General features: G+C 33.5%; 1 protein-coding gene across 1 annotated transcript; it reads right to left on the reverse strand.

Moving 5' to 3' along the window:
* Positions 1-4,871: 4,871 nt before the first annotated feature.
* On the reverse strand, positions 4,872-16,837 carry LOC143047142 (uncharacterized). Its single transcript, XM_076220091.1, has 6 exons — positions 16,622-16,837; positions 14,722-14,965; positions 13,446-13,537; positions 12,390-12,509; positions 11,840-12,011; positions 4,872-9,153 (listed from the first exon to the last, which is right to left on the reverse strand). The coding sequence occupies exons 1-6, from the start codon at positions 16,625-16,627 to the stop codon at positions 8,642-8,644; spliced, it is 1,146 nt and encodes a 381-aa protein (XP_076076206.1). The 5' UTR covers positions 16,628-16,837; the 3' UTR covers positions 4,872-8,641.
* Between the last annotated feature and the right edge of the window lie 295 nt (positions 16,838-17,132).

Consider the following 17,132-nt stretch of genomic DNA (forward strand, 5'->3'; position numbering starts at 1 on the left):
TATATATAATGGTTAACTTTTTTTTTTAATTGTTATTTGGATAGAGAGTTGTCTCATTGGCACTTACATCACATCTTCCTATATCTATTTGGGGGTCCAAAAATCGGGAAAAATAAATGTAGTAAAATCTAAGGAATTTTGAATGCATTTGAAATCATTAATGTGGAGATTGCTAGCCGAAAAAAGTCAAAGTATTGGTAACATGAAATTAACATTTTTTTTTATTCCTGAAACTTTGAAGATCTTTGAAGAATTACTTGTAACGTACAAATTTATCACACTACATAGAAACTACTAAATACCAAGACTCGATTACAGAATATTTATAACTATTATTCAATTTTAAAGTATCAGTAACGTAGGAATCATTAAAAATCTTGACAAAATAATATGGTGGCCGGATGCGGCCATTTCGTCTTTTCATGTTTTCGCGTTTTCTCCTTTCACTTTCACGCGAAATCGAGAAATCGAGAAAGCGAAAACGCGAAATCGAATAATCAAGAAAGCAAAAACGCGAAAACGCGAAATCGGGAAATCGAGAAAGCGAAATCTAGAAAACGCGAAATGAAATAGATTTCTCGATTTCGCGTTTTCGCGTTTTCGCGTTTTTGCTTTCTCGATTTCGCGTTTTCGCTTTCTCGATTTCTGGCCATGATTTCCCGATTTCCCGATTTCGGGTGAAATTGAAAGGAGAAAACGCGAAAACACGAAAAGACGAAATGGCCGCATCCGGCCACCATAACATATTTAAATTTCACAATTCGTTATTCAACCGAGTACAATTTATTATATTATTGTTTCTTTGTTTATGATATCAAAGGTGAGATTTAATCATCAGCAAACCTTTGTAAATGATTGTTTATGCTCAATTATTGTCAATCTTGACATGCAGAATAAAGGGATAACAATGTACTTCACAAACCCTAACTTTTCAGTGAGTCGTGATATTGAGCTGTATGATGGCTCATTAAAATTCTATAATTTTAAGAATTATTTAAAACATTTATTTATGTACTTTTATTTAAAATATTTGAATGCTGAGAGTATAATTTTGTCAATAGTGGATGCATGGTATAACTTGATGAGATTGACCGCTCTACAATTAGGAGTGCAATAATAAATAAATAGTTGATGTGGGGTTAGGTAAGGAGAACGATCCCGATACTGGTCACTGTCACAATACTGGGTCAGAGGCGGATCCAGAAATGTGGGGACCCGCTCCTGTGATTCCCTATATCAGCAACCATTTTTTCCCCCAAAAAGGATGGGGCCCGGGCCCCCTGTCCCCTAAATTCGCCTCTGTGGGTCATTTATTATACCAGTTTTGGCACTACTGGATTCCCAGTAATTGTATCTTCCAGTATTGTCAATTATTTATATATTCAGTTAATTTTCAGGTATTGATGGGTTTACCAGACTAGTGGTGTTCATGAATATATCCAATAATAACAAAGCCACAACTGTTCACAGAGGGTTTATTGCTGCTACCGAGCAGTTCAACTGGCCAATTCGATTAAGGACAGACTTTGGAGGAGAAAACGAGCTAATTTGGCAGGCTATTCTTGATAAGCGTGGACCTCGTTCAGCATTAGTAGGTAGTTCTGTCCACAACCAGCCGATTGAACAATTATGGGGCATTATAAATGACAGGGTGACATTGCCATTCAAGGTACTCTTTGATTCAATGGCTAGAGATGGTTTACTGAATACAGACAATGATACGGACATTATGTGCCTTCACTGGGTATTTCTACCCTTAATACAGGCCAACCTTACAAGGGAAGTGTTGGCACTTAACAAGCGGAAGATTTCAACAGAACATCAGCGATCACCTTGCCAGCTCGAAATTCAGTTTATGCACCTCAAAGCAGCTTATGAAAACAAGCCCATCGAGCAACATGAAGGTGTGGTCTGCTCATACCAAGATCCTGATGACTTGGCTCGCCCATTACAACATGTTAGGTGTGACGAGTTTGAACGATTCCCAGCAGAACTCCGTGAGGAACTCTGTGCACTAGGCACAGCTTTAGAAATAAGAGATGGACGTCGGTTGTATTTAGAAGTCGTGTCAACTATTGAAAAGTATTTGCTTCGTACATAAGAACAATTTCATGAAAAGATAAACAAGAACAGAAGTCTGAATATTTGAAAAGTGTGTATTTTACAACTACTGGTATGTAATCGGTGTCATGTAATCTTGTAAATTGTGCAGATTAAAGTTTTTTGAAGTAGATAAAACTAAGCAAGATATAAAAAATAATTTTACCAAAAGAGATTTCTTGTCACAAAGAATATGTATGTGAAATAAAAAAAAAAACACTATCGTAAGAACAAGGTTCTAGTTTTTCTGCACACAGACTGATTGTATAACATTTGTCCCGGCAACCTATAAGTTACAGGTACTGGCTATGATTACTTCGGAAAAGTAACAATAAGAAAATATTCAGATTACTTCGCTCACTAAATGCTGGTATGTAACGTCGGTACAATTTGGGGGATTATTTTATTAACAAGAGTGCACACACTGAAATGTCTCGCCTTCTTTACTAATCATTGATATTTTGTTGATAGTCCTAAGTATAAAGCTTTATTACAACTGTCACTTAAACTTAACATTAACCAAGATGGCTTAAACAAAGACCAATAAACCATGAAAATTAGGTCAATGTCAGATGAACCATGCCAGGCAGACATATACAGCTAACAATGCTTCCATACAACAAATATAGTTGACCAATTACTTAAAGTTTAAGAAAAATAGACCAACACACACAAACTTAACACTGTGCAATGAACTGTGAAATTGAGGTCATGGTCAAATAAAACCTGCGGGACTGATATTTAGATCATAATATATTTCAGTACACCAAATATAGTTGACCTTTGGCATATAATATTAGATAAAAAGACCAAAACTTAAAAAAATAACTTTGACCACTGAACCATGAAAATGAGGTCAAGGTCAGATGACATCTGCCAGGTAGACAAGGCTCCGTGTTGAAGGCCGTACTTTAACCTATAATGGTTTAATTTTTAAATTGTTATTTGGATGGAGAGTTGTCTCATTGGCACTCACACCACATCTTCCTATATCTATGTACACCTTTCAGTCATTCCATACAACAAATATAGTAGACCTATTGCATAAAATATGAGAAAAACATACCAAAACACAAAACCTTTACTATAACCACTCAACCATGAAAATGAGGTCAAGGTCAGGTGACATCTGCCAGTTGGACATGTACACCTTACAGTCCTTCCATACACCAAATATACTAGCCCTATTGCTTATAGTATCTGAGATATGGACTTGACCACCAAAACTTAACCTTGTTCACTGATCCATGAAATAAGGTGGAGGTCAAGTGAAAACTGTCTGACGGGCATGAGGACCTTGCAAAGTACGCACATACCAAATATAGTTATCCTATTACTTATAATAATAGAGAATTCAACATTACAAAATTTCTGAACTTTTTTTCAAGTGGTCACTGAACCATGAAAATGAGGTCAAGGACATTGGACATTTGACTGACGGAAACTTCGTAACATAAGGCATCAATATACAAAGTATGAAGCATCCAGGTCTTTCACCTTCTAAAATATTAACCTTTTAAAGAAGTGAGCTAACACCGCCGCCGGATCACTATCCCTTTGTCGAGCTTTCTGCAACAAAAGTTGCAGGCTCGACAAAAATCACAGAAAAAAGAAAGATTTATAGAAAAATATAATTTATTACTGGTAGGAAATACAAAACGACAAAGATAAAGATGTAAAATATTGCAATTCATTTATTAAGGATAACATTACCGACATATCCAAAATGTGCAAAAACATTCTCTTTAATTTGTGTTTACTTGTGAGTGAAAATGTACTTTTATAGACAATGTATTTACCCTTTACCCTCTTCCGAAGTCGAAGGTTTTCGGATTCATTTGGTTATTCAGAGTAGCGGATCGACAGCGCTAGACTTGGGAAGATGACCCTTTATCTGCAATGACTAACTATATATTTCAACACAGTGAGCCAACAGTATTTTATGTCTCAGTTTGTCGTACATGGGAATAACAACAAGAGGAAGTAACTGTACATAACCTATGTTTTTGTTACACCCAGAAATATTCGATTCCTTTCCCTACAATGCATACCCATGCCGGTATGCATTTAGTCTGCTAATCAATCCTAATATTTTTTTTATTTTTACTACTCAAGAGTAATCGTAGCCTGGCAGTGCCCAAGTTATTTTTTTTGTTCGCCTCAAGGTGCAAGCGTCTATGTCTCCATTCAAGTTAACGTCCGAGTTCATATCTCAGCAACTATACATGGAAGGATCATGTAACCTTGCGTGCACATGTATGCGCTAGGGATGAAACATCAGCATCCAGTCAAAATTAAGTCGTTGTGACCTACATTTTCCGCTTGAATGAATGACTTACTTAATTTACATTAAAGTTTACATCGAAGTTCATATCTCAGCAATTCACATTATAGGATCATGCTTTGACCTTGCATGTGCATGCATTGGGATGATACATCTGCATCCAGACAAAGTTATGTCACTGTGACCTACATTTCCCGTACATTTACATCTGAGTTCATATCTCAGCAACTATGCATGATCGGATCATGTATGCTTTAGGGGTGGTACATGAGCAGAATTTGCTTTTTGTCTACAATTGGGTGGACCGTGGGTATGAACTATATTTTACAATTGAATGATTTACTTTCAACTGATGTTCCATAAAGAGGTAAACTTTGTAATTGTTGATTACCAATCTTTTCACTTTGCCAGCCATACTCTCAAATTGAAGCCAAGGAAATGTTATGCCTTGAAGGATTTAATGTATATAAATCAATTCAACAACATAGAAATTACCGTACAGTTTATTATTATAAATCAATGCATATTCAAAAAAACATCAGATAACAACTTCAAACATAAATGATAATCAAAACAACATTTATACATTCAAAAGTTTTAAGTTTAATGTAACTCATAATATTGTGATATGATTGATATTTCGAGTAATGCATTCTAATATGATTTGCTGTAATTGCTTTATGGCTAAACTCTGTTTAAATGCTCAATAAACCACTTTTCGTAGCTGCGCATTTTAATACTTTTGTTTGTGGTGGATTACAATAAGATGTGTTGTTTATATAGATATTGTTTCCTGAAAAAGTTAATTTGTTGTCATTTTAAGATGACCTGGTCCTTTATATTCATTATTTAACCACTAACTACCGCTCAGGGTTAAGGTAGTTTTTTTTTTTGGGGGGGGGGTCTTGATCATTGCCATATAATGTGAACAAGATTTTGTATAATAAAACTTTGTTCAATGAGCAATCAAAATTTGCAAAGAAACTTTGGGGTCAGGGATATACTTTAAAAGATACAGAGCTTTAAAAATGGACCATGTTTGGGACTTTTACCTTTTACATATGCATTAATAATCAACTGAAAGGTCCTAGTAGCGAAAAGAAGGAGCAAGGGTACTGGTTGTGGAATTATAAACCCACTTGTCATGTTTTGTTTTTAGGTGTAATATTTGTTTTGAACAAAATTAAGTTCTGACAACCTATGTCACAGTTAACATAAATGAAATCATCCTTTAAAATTCTTGATTTTACCCTGGATATGGAAATACCGAAATTTTACAACTAAGGTGATATAACTCTCAAACAGGACAAAGAATATTCCTCAAACTTTTAAGTATATGTTGATTTAATAGATAGCTTCAAATTAGAGTCATAAAAATTGATATGTCAAAAGTTACAGCATAAAATATATAGTAATTTGTGTTTGGCAGGAAAGGGGAGATAATACTTTCAAAGTAATTTTCTGCAAAAATATAAATATTTTGTTACCTATATAGTCAAAGAACTTTCTAGAATAGTAGCCTTACATAATATGCTTATAAAATATTACTAATTAATACATTGGTCCATTGCTTATATTTTGTGGAAAGTGAAGTAAAACAAAGGCACTCCTGCACAATATATGCGAATTATTTCCCTTTTTTGTAAAATCCAAAAAATGTACAATTTTACAAATTAAGCATTAATTCAATATGATTCGTGTATTTTTCAAATCAAATATATTATTTTTGATATTTTGTACCAATAATCATAACAAAAGTATATTGGTTATGAATAATTCCAAATTGCGCAGATTGGATGCGCAAGGCTATCATCCTTAATTAACTACCTTAAATGGGAATATCAAGGCCATGTTAAAATTTCCAACAAATAAAATTATTTCTTAAATAACAGATAGTTCTTAAAATTTGAATCAAAACATAAATGAATGTAAAGCAATGTAAACATAACTGAAGCATGAAAGATGCCCGTCATGTGCTAGCACTACTAGGTATATCCCCCCTCAAAGTTGGACAGCAGTTAGAGAACCTTTGTGAGCATGCTCACATACCCCACGCCCCCATATTCTCACTGGACACACAAAATCTTCACAGATTCCTAAGGTCAAAGACTCATAACTCTACAAAAGTCAACTGATAAAATATTTCTTGTGGATATGCACATTTACATATTATGTCCTCATTAACTACAAAGTTTCATGAAATTCTGATGTGTGGTTTCAGAGGAGTTGTGATGACAAACTGTTGCAGTATTAAATTTCAGCGAAAATTCAAAGTTAAAGGGGCATAACTCCCAGAAAAAAAATTTAATCATAGTGTCCTGTCAATATGCACATCTACAAAGTTTCACGTAATTCTGTTGTGTGGTTTCAGGGGAAATGCGATGACAAACTGTTGCAGAAGTATATTTAGGCAAAAATTACAAGTTAAAGAGCATTACTCCTAGAAAAAAAATAGAATCGAAATTTCCTGTAGATATGCACATCTACATCCTTATTATCTTCAAAGTTTCATGAAATTCTGTTGTGTGGTTTCAGAGGAGTTGTGATGACGAGAACAGAACTGAAGGACGGACAGAGAGAGTGATGAAAGACAGATGGACAGGTCAAAAACATTATACCCTCCGCAACTTTGTTACTTATGGTAAAATTAAAATGGCTTACTTCATGAAACTGATGAATGTGAAGCTATGTATCAAATTTTGATATCATTCCATTTTATTTTTTTGTTTGTGATGAAAGTTATCCATAAAACATCTCATTCACTGAAAAAAAACTCAATTCCAGCAAAGACAGGAAGTTGATGGTGGAGTGCATCAAAAATAGATTACAATGTACAATTGATCAATATGTAGATGTTTACCAATGGACAATGTACCATACTAGTCCAGTCAAATTAAGCTTTAACCTCGAACTAATTGCATCAGAAAATGTTTTAGTTCTAATCTATAGCATTAAGCCACAAATATAAACAGAAAAAAGTCCCATAAAATTTAACTTGAGGAAAGCTCAAAATCAGCATTTTTAATTTCCTATGGAAATTAACATTGGAAAGGGGAGATAACTAAAAACAAGTCTTTTTTTGTTGTCAATTTTTTGTTGATTTTCTTAAAATTCACATAAAGTATGAAACTTTGACGGGGTTATAAGTTCTTATTTGACTATATTATATAATCTTCTGCTCATGAAATGCACAAAACCAAAGTGTTATGGGTATTTTTTTTTGCACATTTTTCATTAAAGAAATAGCAAATGTGTTGCTTTATGACCATTTTGAAATAATAATGTGAAAATTTGGTATGGTTTATTTCTGTAAATTATATTTGTTCGGCAACTTCTTTGTTTAAAGAAACTTTAAAGCCCAAAAAGAAGAATATATGCTTAATTATTTTTATGAAGTTTGATATTCTTTACCATGACAAGTTGAAAAAATTAATAAATGGTCAACTAATGAATTTTGAAATCTTGGTTGTAGCTTGATTAAAGATATGAAAACACTTTTAGAGCTGTTTGTTATTCTCTATATAGACGGCTAAAATATCAAGAATCAATACATTCTGATGAATAGAAACGGTAAAGTTATAATTTTGTTCCAATTTGTATTGATATTCCTTTTTTTTTGCAGACTTATCTCTCATTTTCAATGCAAATCTCCATAGGAATATTAAAATCGTGATTTTTTAGTCTTCCACAAATTAGATCTTGTTTGACTTTTTCTGTGTATATTTGGGGTATAATATGCTAAAGATTAAAACTAAAAAATCTTCTGTTGCAATAACTTTAAGGTTAAGGTCAAATTTATGCTCAATTGACTGGACTATAAAAGGCCTGGACAAAAATAAACTTCAAATTACGCCTTCATTTTCAGCAGTAAATCAGAAATACTTACGAGAAAACCATAATATATAAACACCATACATAAATTAACACAAACAAAAACTGTTCAACTGAAATTCAAACGAATTAATGCCACCTTTAATTGTGGAGTCTGTAACCGACTTCTAAAATACATTTACTTGCTTATGGCAACAAATAGTCAGAAGTAGTGCTCTGATGAGACTCAATGAGTACTGCAATACAATATGTATACATCAAAGGATGTTACACTGATTATTGATTGACTTATCTTTTTCTCCACACCAAAAAGCATCTATCAAAAAACCGAAACACATTTTTTGTGTTAATCTGTAACAAAAAATAATATAAAGTTTCTTTAATCAAATGGCAATTATTTTGCTGTAAAGGTTAAGATCTCACTATTCAGTCACTAAGACCAAACCCATCTCCCATTACCATCCACTTGCAGTAACGTTCCCCAGCTTTTCGAGTTTGTGCTTTTAAATCTAAGGGGAATGTTGCATTCAGCGCACAGGTGCTTATTTTTGGACTTTTGAAGTTGGGATCAAAGTGGATGAGTATTGGCTTATAAAATCCTCCTGGAGGTTCCATGGTGCTGCCGGTGAAGAAGCGCAAAACTTCCTCAGCTGAGATTTGCAAATCCTCCTTGGCAGGCTCATAGTCGCTACGTGGTGATTCTGATTTGCACAAAGCAAGCCCTGCGAACGCATCTTTCAGGAAGGACTTGAAATAGACATATGCCTTGTCCTCTTGTCTTGCCAGCTGAGAACCACATGCACCATACTTATTTAGCTTGAAGAGTTCTAAGAACTCGTTCTGGTTTTTTTTGGGAATGAGGTCAAGGCTCAAAAAATGCAATGCAGCTTCCTCTGCCTCTGGCGTTGATTTCCAGACTGAGAGGAATGGTTGCAGACCTGGAAAGAAAAAATAAATAAAATATTAGTCATACCACCTGCTTTCTTTTTTTTTCCTGCGGTAATGCGGAACAGGGACATAGCAATGCTAGCCTCCATGTGTCTGTCTGTCTATCACACTTTTGTAAGAGCTCTCATGCTGACATTACTCAACTGAATTTTATAAAATTTATACCACATGTTACTACCACTAATACCTTGGACAAGTTCCAACATCATCACTGTTCAATTATTTTGACAGGAGTTATGGGAGTTTATCAACTTTGTTTAGTAGGCTAATCATATTCCACCTAGTAGTTTCAGAGGAGTTAACGTTTGAAAAAGTTTAAGACAAAGGAAGAAAGAGGCAGAGTGATGGCAAAAGTTTACATAGGCTATTGGCCAGGTGTGCTAAAAACAACACTGAAATTTAGAAATAATCTGCAAATGCCAACTGGATGTCTGAGTGAGAACACTTCTGGACCCATTTTTCTCGATGGAAAGGAGGTCTAGATCCTCAAATTTTTCCTTTTTATTATCTATAACTTTATACTTTTGCTATGATTTATTACAACACTGCTTTAAAAAAAATATTTTGGGGCTCCTTTTTTCTCAGCAGAAAGGGTCAGGATCCTTGAAAATTTAATTTTTGTAATCTACAAGTTAATATATTACAACCCCACTTTTTAACAATTTTTGATTTTCACCCTTTTGACATCTTTCTGCACAGCAGAAAAGGTTGGGATCCTCAAAAATATAATTTTAGTAAAGTATTACCTTTCCAATGATATATTACAACCCTACTTTTAAACAGCATTTGATTTTCCACCCTTTTGGGCCCCTTTTTTGTGTTCACATTGTCACGAGGAACATTGTGTTGAAATTTGAAAAAGACTCAAGTCAATGGACAACAACAAACACAGACCTCATAACATAACTTTTTGTGGTCTTATAAAACTGAAATCAGAAGATAAGTTTACGAGTTGTTGCATAGACATTTGCAAAATGAACAACCTATAGGCTTTAATAGTGGAGTTCATGTTTTGCCATGGGAAACCCCTAAGTTCACAGTCATCAAACATGTCAAAATATAAAATAGTAGGAGACAGACTCTCAGAGAGTTTCAGTGAATTCTTTTGTGCAGCTAGGTAGATCACAAGTATATATTATTTGAGACATTTTTTTTTTATAATTTGCCAAAATGAAGATTTTACTATGCTCTTTTCAAAAATTTAATAAAAAGTAGGGGTCACTGTGCTATTTTTCAAGCTTTGAGTCTTTGAAAATTGCCAAAATTTGGTTAGTTTGTTCATGAAAAAATAGTGTGCATAAAAAGAATTTTGAAATAAATTGTAAGAAGAAAGGTTTCATAATATGTTTTAAGAAAATAAAAAGAAAACATGGTGTCACCGAACTTGATTTCTTGCTACAAGTAAAAATAAAAAAATTCCCATTAGCCCAGTATAAATTTTGTACTAAAAGAGTTATCTCCCCTTGAATGGCTCATTTTGAAAAAAAATGATTTTAAAACCACAAAAAATGATATTTGTTAAAGTATTTTGTACAATACAATTAATTTACAAATTTCCTTTAAATAGAAAAAAACATTCTAACCCATTGAATTGCAAATCTGTCTCCATATTTGCAGATTTAGGCAAATAACTAGACCGATTTTGTACTGTGATTGTACAATCCAAGATGGCAGTATACCATGAATCTACCTCAGGAGACTAAAGTAGATACAACATGTACACAATATATATATCATTAAATAAAATAGTAAAATAAGTTAATAGTTAACAGTTCCATTCAACTTAACTTTTTAACTTATTTCACTATTTTATTTAATGAATATATACATCTGCACATGTGAAAATTATTTTTTACGCCTATATAATATATATATACAAGTTAAGACTTCTCCACCCTATATATATATCTGAAAATATACAACTCGTTTAAACATCAACCTAACAATGTTAGATCTGTAAATTTGCTTTCACAATTTTTTTGTTCTTCCTTCGATGGGATTCGAACCCATGATACCGAGATATGGTGACACCAAATCGCCTGCACTGCAGCCGTCCCGCTACACCTCATGAACATCTAGGCTTCATAAAAATGAAGCTTTCAGTGGCCAGGTGTTAACTTTCCACATCAGTTATATATATACACATATGTATATCCATGCATCTCCTCTCCATGCCTAATATATCATGTACTGTAGTACGCAGCTAGATTAAAACTGATGAGGAAAGGTAACACATGGCCATCGAAAGCTTTATTATTGTGAAGCCCAGGTGGTTGTGTGGTCTAGCAGGACGGCTGCAATTCAGGCGTTGTGGTGTCATGGTATCTCAGTAGCATGGGTTCGAATCCCGGCGAGGGAAGAACAAAAAAATTTGCGAAAGCAAACTCACAGATCTAACATTGTTGGGTTGATGTTTAGACGAGTTGTATACACATATATATATATATATATATATATATATATATATATATATATATATATAATATATATATATATATATACAACTCGTCTAAACATCAACCTAACAATGTTAGATCTGTTAATTTGCTTTTGCAAATTTTTGGTTCTTCCCTCGCCGGGATTCGAACCCATGCTACTGTGATATCGTGACACCAAATCGCCTGCACTGCAGCCGTCATGCTAGACCATATATATAAATCTCACTAACAAACTTGCCTCTCTGAAAATCCATGATGGCAGGCAACTGCATGGACAGCACATCTCTCCTGTAGAGGCCTCGGAGCCAGCATTTTCTGTCAGCCTCACACAGGGCTGAGGAAGGCTTCGAACAACCAATTGAAAGCCTATCCACAATGTCATCTATCTCATCTAATTTGCAATTCAGAACCTGTAAAAAGACCATGGTAACATTAGAATGTAAATACTAATACCTCCAATTATAAATTAACAGCCTTCCAAGAATGGTTGTAGCCAGTTGGTGTAAAGAATGACACTTTCCAAAAAAAAAGTATTTTATATGAAAATTTGGAAAGAATGTGGATATTTATATCAGAGCTGTTCAAAATCTACCAGAATGTGGGAACCAAAGAGATATTACTTTGTGACCTCTGAAAAAACTTTTTCTCTCACAAGAACAAGTAACCACTGTGAAACATTTTAAAGAAGAAATATTTACCCTTATAATTACCACGTCAGAACTTCTTACCTATACAGAAAGTAATTACAATAGAATCTAAAAAAAATTCTTTATATACCCCCTCTTTACCTTTTCTGCTAACTGTTGCTGCTCCTTTGTTTCAAAGTGTTGCTTTGTCACTTCTCCTAGACTGCCTTTAATAATAAACTTAGCTAAAGGCTCTGTAAATACAGGCAAGCCAACTGTGCCCTAAAATTAGTAGTATAGAATGTTAGCCTTGTAGTGCAGTGCTAAACACATGAAGTACAAACATGTACTAACCCCTAGGATAGTGTTATAATTGGTTTCTGACTATCCTGCCCAAATTCTTATTCTATACAATAATTTTTGTATACCTCCTACAAGTTCCTAGTATTATTGTTCAAAATGATGAAATACAAAACTCTGCAGATTATTAATAAATCTCTTACCAGTTTCCTCAAAATTCTGTTCTCTGAGTGCCACATTTATTTAGTCATGATGTCTCTGAATTTCTTATTAACTGATATTAATGAAATTGTCAAGTATGATAACAGCACATTACTGTTAAAAAAATAATTCATCTTCATACTGCTTGTAAAATGAATGCATGACCCTGAGTATGATGCTGCTCGACTTTCAGCATCAGGGTTATCTAAGTCACATATCAGAGGCATTGACAGTCAGAAGTTAGGTTGCTGAATGACAACAAAGTTACATCAATTCTAAAGCTTGATGAAATGATAATTGGAAAAATGTTTACTGTGGAATCTTTATTGTTCGTTGGATACCAATTTTCGTGGGTTTCGTGAACCACAAATTCGAAATTCAAATGTCCAGTGACTATCATATTTTCAATAGGCTTTGTAAACAGAGATTGGCAAAACCATGAAATCTAAGATCCACGAATATGCATATTTTCAGCGATCCACAAAAATTAATACACACAAAAATAAATGAATCCACAGTATTACCCAAAACTAAGACATGTTGGAGAGCCAAGTTGAATTTTTTATTCATGTTTATTTATAGCAATTCAACGGACTATCCAATTCTTCTTACAAAGAACTATACTTCATTGGGCATGAATAATGAAATGTTATTCAACTCATGTCCTATAAATCAAGAAGTACCAACATATCAAAGTCGTATTGAAAAGAACTATACCTGGGCAACTGTACTACCAACATAGCGTCCAAGGGTCTGAAAGTCCTGGTTGTCTAAGGCAGAAGCATTTATGGAGAAACCGCTACCAGAAGCTAATGTCCAAAAAAAAATCATGGCATCATTTATATGCTTTAAGGACAAATTATTGAAGCTACTTGCTTAACTCTATAAATAAGCAGACTCTTTGCTTAATTTCAGAAAGAATATTAGATGTTTTTCTGAGTAAGCAGGTACTGATTTCATAGGTTCATGTAGTCATCTATGCTTAAACAAGACCAATCGATTTCTGCACCTGCGTTGCATTGCAGCTGTGATTTACAGATGCTGAGGAAAATGGGAGGAAACATTATGGAGTATATGTCTATTTGACTTGGTTAACTCTACTAAAAACCATAATTTTGATGATAAAATGTCGGGTTGTTGTCTCTTTGATACATTCCCCATTTCCATTCTCAATTTTATAATACAGTTAAAAAGGTCTATATAATATGCTATAATGCAGTTAAAAAGGTCTATATAATATGCTATAATGCAGTTAAAAAGGTCTATATAATATGCTATAATACAGTTAAAAAGGTCTATTAATATGCTATAATACAGTTAAAAAGGTCTATTAATATGCTATAATGCAGTTAAAAAGGTCTATTAATATGCTATAATGCAGTTAAAAAGGTCTATTAATATGCTATAATGCAGTTAAAAAGGTCTATTAATATGCTATAATACAGTTAAAAAGGTCTATTAATATGCTATAATACAGTTAAAAAGGTCTATTAATATGCTATAATGCAGTTAAAAAGGTCTATTAATATGCTATAATGCAGTTAAAAAGGTCTATTAATATGCTATAATGCAGTTAAAAAGGTCTATTAATATGCTATAATACAGTTAAAAAGGTCTATTAATATGCTATAATACAGTTAAAAAGGTCTATTAATATGCTATAATACAGTTAAAAAGGTCTATTAATATGCTATTATGCAGTTAAAAAAGGTCTATTAATATGCTATTATGCAGTTAAAAAAGGTCTATTAATATGCTATAATGCAGTTAAAAAGGTCTATTAATATGCTATAATACAGTTAAAAAGGTCTATTAATATGCTATAATACAGTTAAAAAGGCCTATATAATATGCTATAATGCAGTTAAAAAGGTCTATTAATATGCTATAATGCAGTTAAAAAGGTCTATTAATATGCTTTAATACAGTTAAAAAGGTCAAAAGAAGAATATCAACCTGAAGTTGAGGATTTTGGAACCAGTTCTGCTCTTACCATTGCTGAGAGAAGATTTCTCCCACTGTTTCAAGACAAGGCTGTTAAGCTCTCTCAATAACCCTCCACCATCACAGCCATCCTCCGCCTCAAACTCAATATGTAACCTTGATCCAGGCTTAAAACGGGCAACTTCCACAAGAAGGGTGTCAATAGCATCTTCACGCAGGATTGAGATAATTGATATGTTCGGATCAAGCTTCAAACTGCATGCTTCAATGAGATCATCTATTTTTCTAGGCTCCTGAAAAGTAGTTGCTTATGTGCTATGTTCTAAATATTATGTGAGAAAATTAAATGATATGGAGTAAATAAGTGAATACAGAATCAATCACAAAAAAAAAAAAAAACACTTTCATCCAGGGGTCACCCCATGGTCTTCAATCCACACCATGTACCAAGCCCTAAAGTGCCCCAACAAAAGTAAATTAATAAATTTTTATTACATTTATCTGTCATAATGACTTAATATATGACTTAATATTATATTTGAATTTGCAACAATGTCAAACATAACTAGAATTGCAAGCTATAGTTGATGTTGCCACTGGTCATTTTTGATGGCTGCATGTTGTTCACAATCATAAAATTAGCCAAAACATCAATTTTTGTTGAAAAAAGACAATGTTGAGTTTGTAGCCATCTGTAGCCCATCTTTCGAAATGGTTGCCAAAATATCGACAATTCTTACTATTTTTTCCCATCAATTCCACCTTCATAGCCTATTGAACAATTATACATAGTTTCATCATATTCTGCTTAACAGTTTTGGAGATAAATGACCATTTTTTTAAAAACATTTTAACGCGTTTTGACAGCTTTCACATCAATGACAGCTTTTTTGACCAAAATAAGTTTCAATCTTAACTGTTCAGGCAGAACTCTGCCTGTGAGAAAAAATTGTGGCCTGAAAAGAAGAATAACAATATTTATCGCAATTTTGTGGATTCTTCCTTTGATCTTTTTTTGTGATAACATACCTGCCAACTTTTGAAAATGCCCATGGGGGTTTTAGCGCGCGACAACAATTTCAAAGGTTGCAATTCTTTGCGATGACTATTTTGCACGTGCTGTTTTGTGGTCTATCAGGTTGGGAACAACACCTAGGGATACCCCCTCAATGTTAGGGTATTAAAAACCACTTTTTATGTACAAATGAGCACACATTCATATTACTTGAAGACACTTTTCCCAAAGAACTATACATCTTATGATCTACATGTACTCATTTGTACTGAAAAAAAAGTGGTTTTTAATGTCCTAACATTGAGGGGGTATCCCTAGGTGTTGTTCCCAACCTGATAAAGCTGGTCCGTCTTTGTGTATAATTTTAAATTGGAAAAGTCAACAACTATTTAGTATTCTTACACATGAAAATAATTCCTGGTCTTACAGCTACATGTTCATATTTTCTACTGATATAATAACTAGAATCATGCAAATAAACTTAAGAAAAAGGCATGTACGCTCATCTTACAAATATGACACTTTTTCTAGACCACAAAACAGCACGCGCAAAATAGTCATCGCAAAGAATTGCAACCTTTGAAATTGTTGTCGCGCACTAAAACCCCCATGGGCATTTTCAAAAGTTGACAGGTATGTGAAGTCTAGAAAGAAGCCCATTTCACTGAACCAGTTTACATAAAGGTTTCAGGGCCGGCTACGTCCTACCTCTTGGTGTGATGGTTTATCACTATTCATTGAAGACCGATGTGTCTTCCTGTGATTTATTCTTACTCGCTGGATGGGTTGTTGTCCCTTTGAGTTTGACAAATTCCCATTTCGATTAATTTTTCTATTATTTAAGTTATCAAATCTTGAATTGTGAAGAAATAAGAATTTATTCAGATTGCTGCAATCTATTGTAAATATCTCGACATCTACTAGGTTTAAGTACCTTCATAGTCTCAATAGTAGAAGCACTACCAATAGTTGAAGTATCAGCAAATGTCTGCTCACCATTATCAGCTGTCTAAAAAAAAAATAGTGCAACAATATAAAATAAAGGGCTGCGCTTTAGCGCATGATACGCCCGTAGCTCTTTTAACTTGTCTTTTATGCTTTAAATGAATTTATATGATCAACTAGAAATAGTGTGAGCCCTGTCAAATACCCCCCCCCCCCCCCCAAAAAAAAAAATAATAAATAAAAATGCACAAAAAATTTGGCACTATTAAGGTGGTACCTAACACTACAGGGAGATAACTCAGCAGAATGTTTAAATGACGTTGTATTCTTAAGGGAATATTAAGCTTCTCAATGATCAAAATGAGTGTTTGTCAAACTGCTATATAATCTGTAATCAGTGTAATTTTTCTGATTAAACGGTTGGTTCAATTTTTTTGATTTTTTTATATTTTTGTCAAAGGGTCAAAGTAAATACTTTGTCAAAATTTTAAGAAAATTAA

Source organism: Mytilus galloprovincialis, chromosome 10 (genome assembly GCF_965363235.1).
Source record: "Mytilus galloprovincialis chromosome 10, xbMytGall1.hap1.1, whole genome shotgun sequence".
Classification (NCBI taxonomy): Eukaryota; Metazoa; Mollusca; class Bivalvia; order Mytilida; family Mytilidae; genus Mytilus; species Mytilus galloprovincialis.

What these genes read in the sequence shown, in the direction of transcription:
- LOC143047142 (XM_076220091.1), bottom strand. An exon ending in GAAATCTTCTCTCAGCAATG is followed by an intron (nt 13,538 to 14,721) that starts GTAAGAGCAGAA and finishes TTTGGACATTAG; the next exon opens with CTTCTGGTAGCGGTTTCTCC. An exon ending in CATCATGGATTTTCAGAGAG is followed by an intron (nt 9,154 to 11,839) that starts GCAAGTTTGTTA and finishes TTTTCTTTCCAG; the next exon opens with GTCTGCAACCATTCCTCTCA.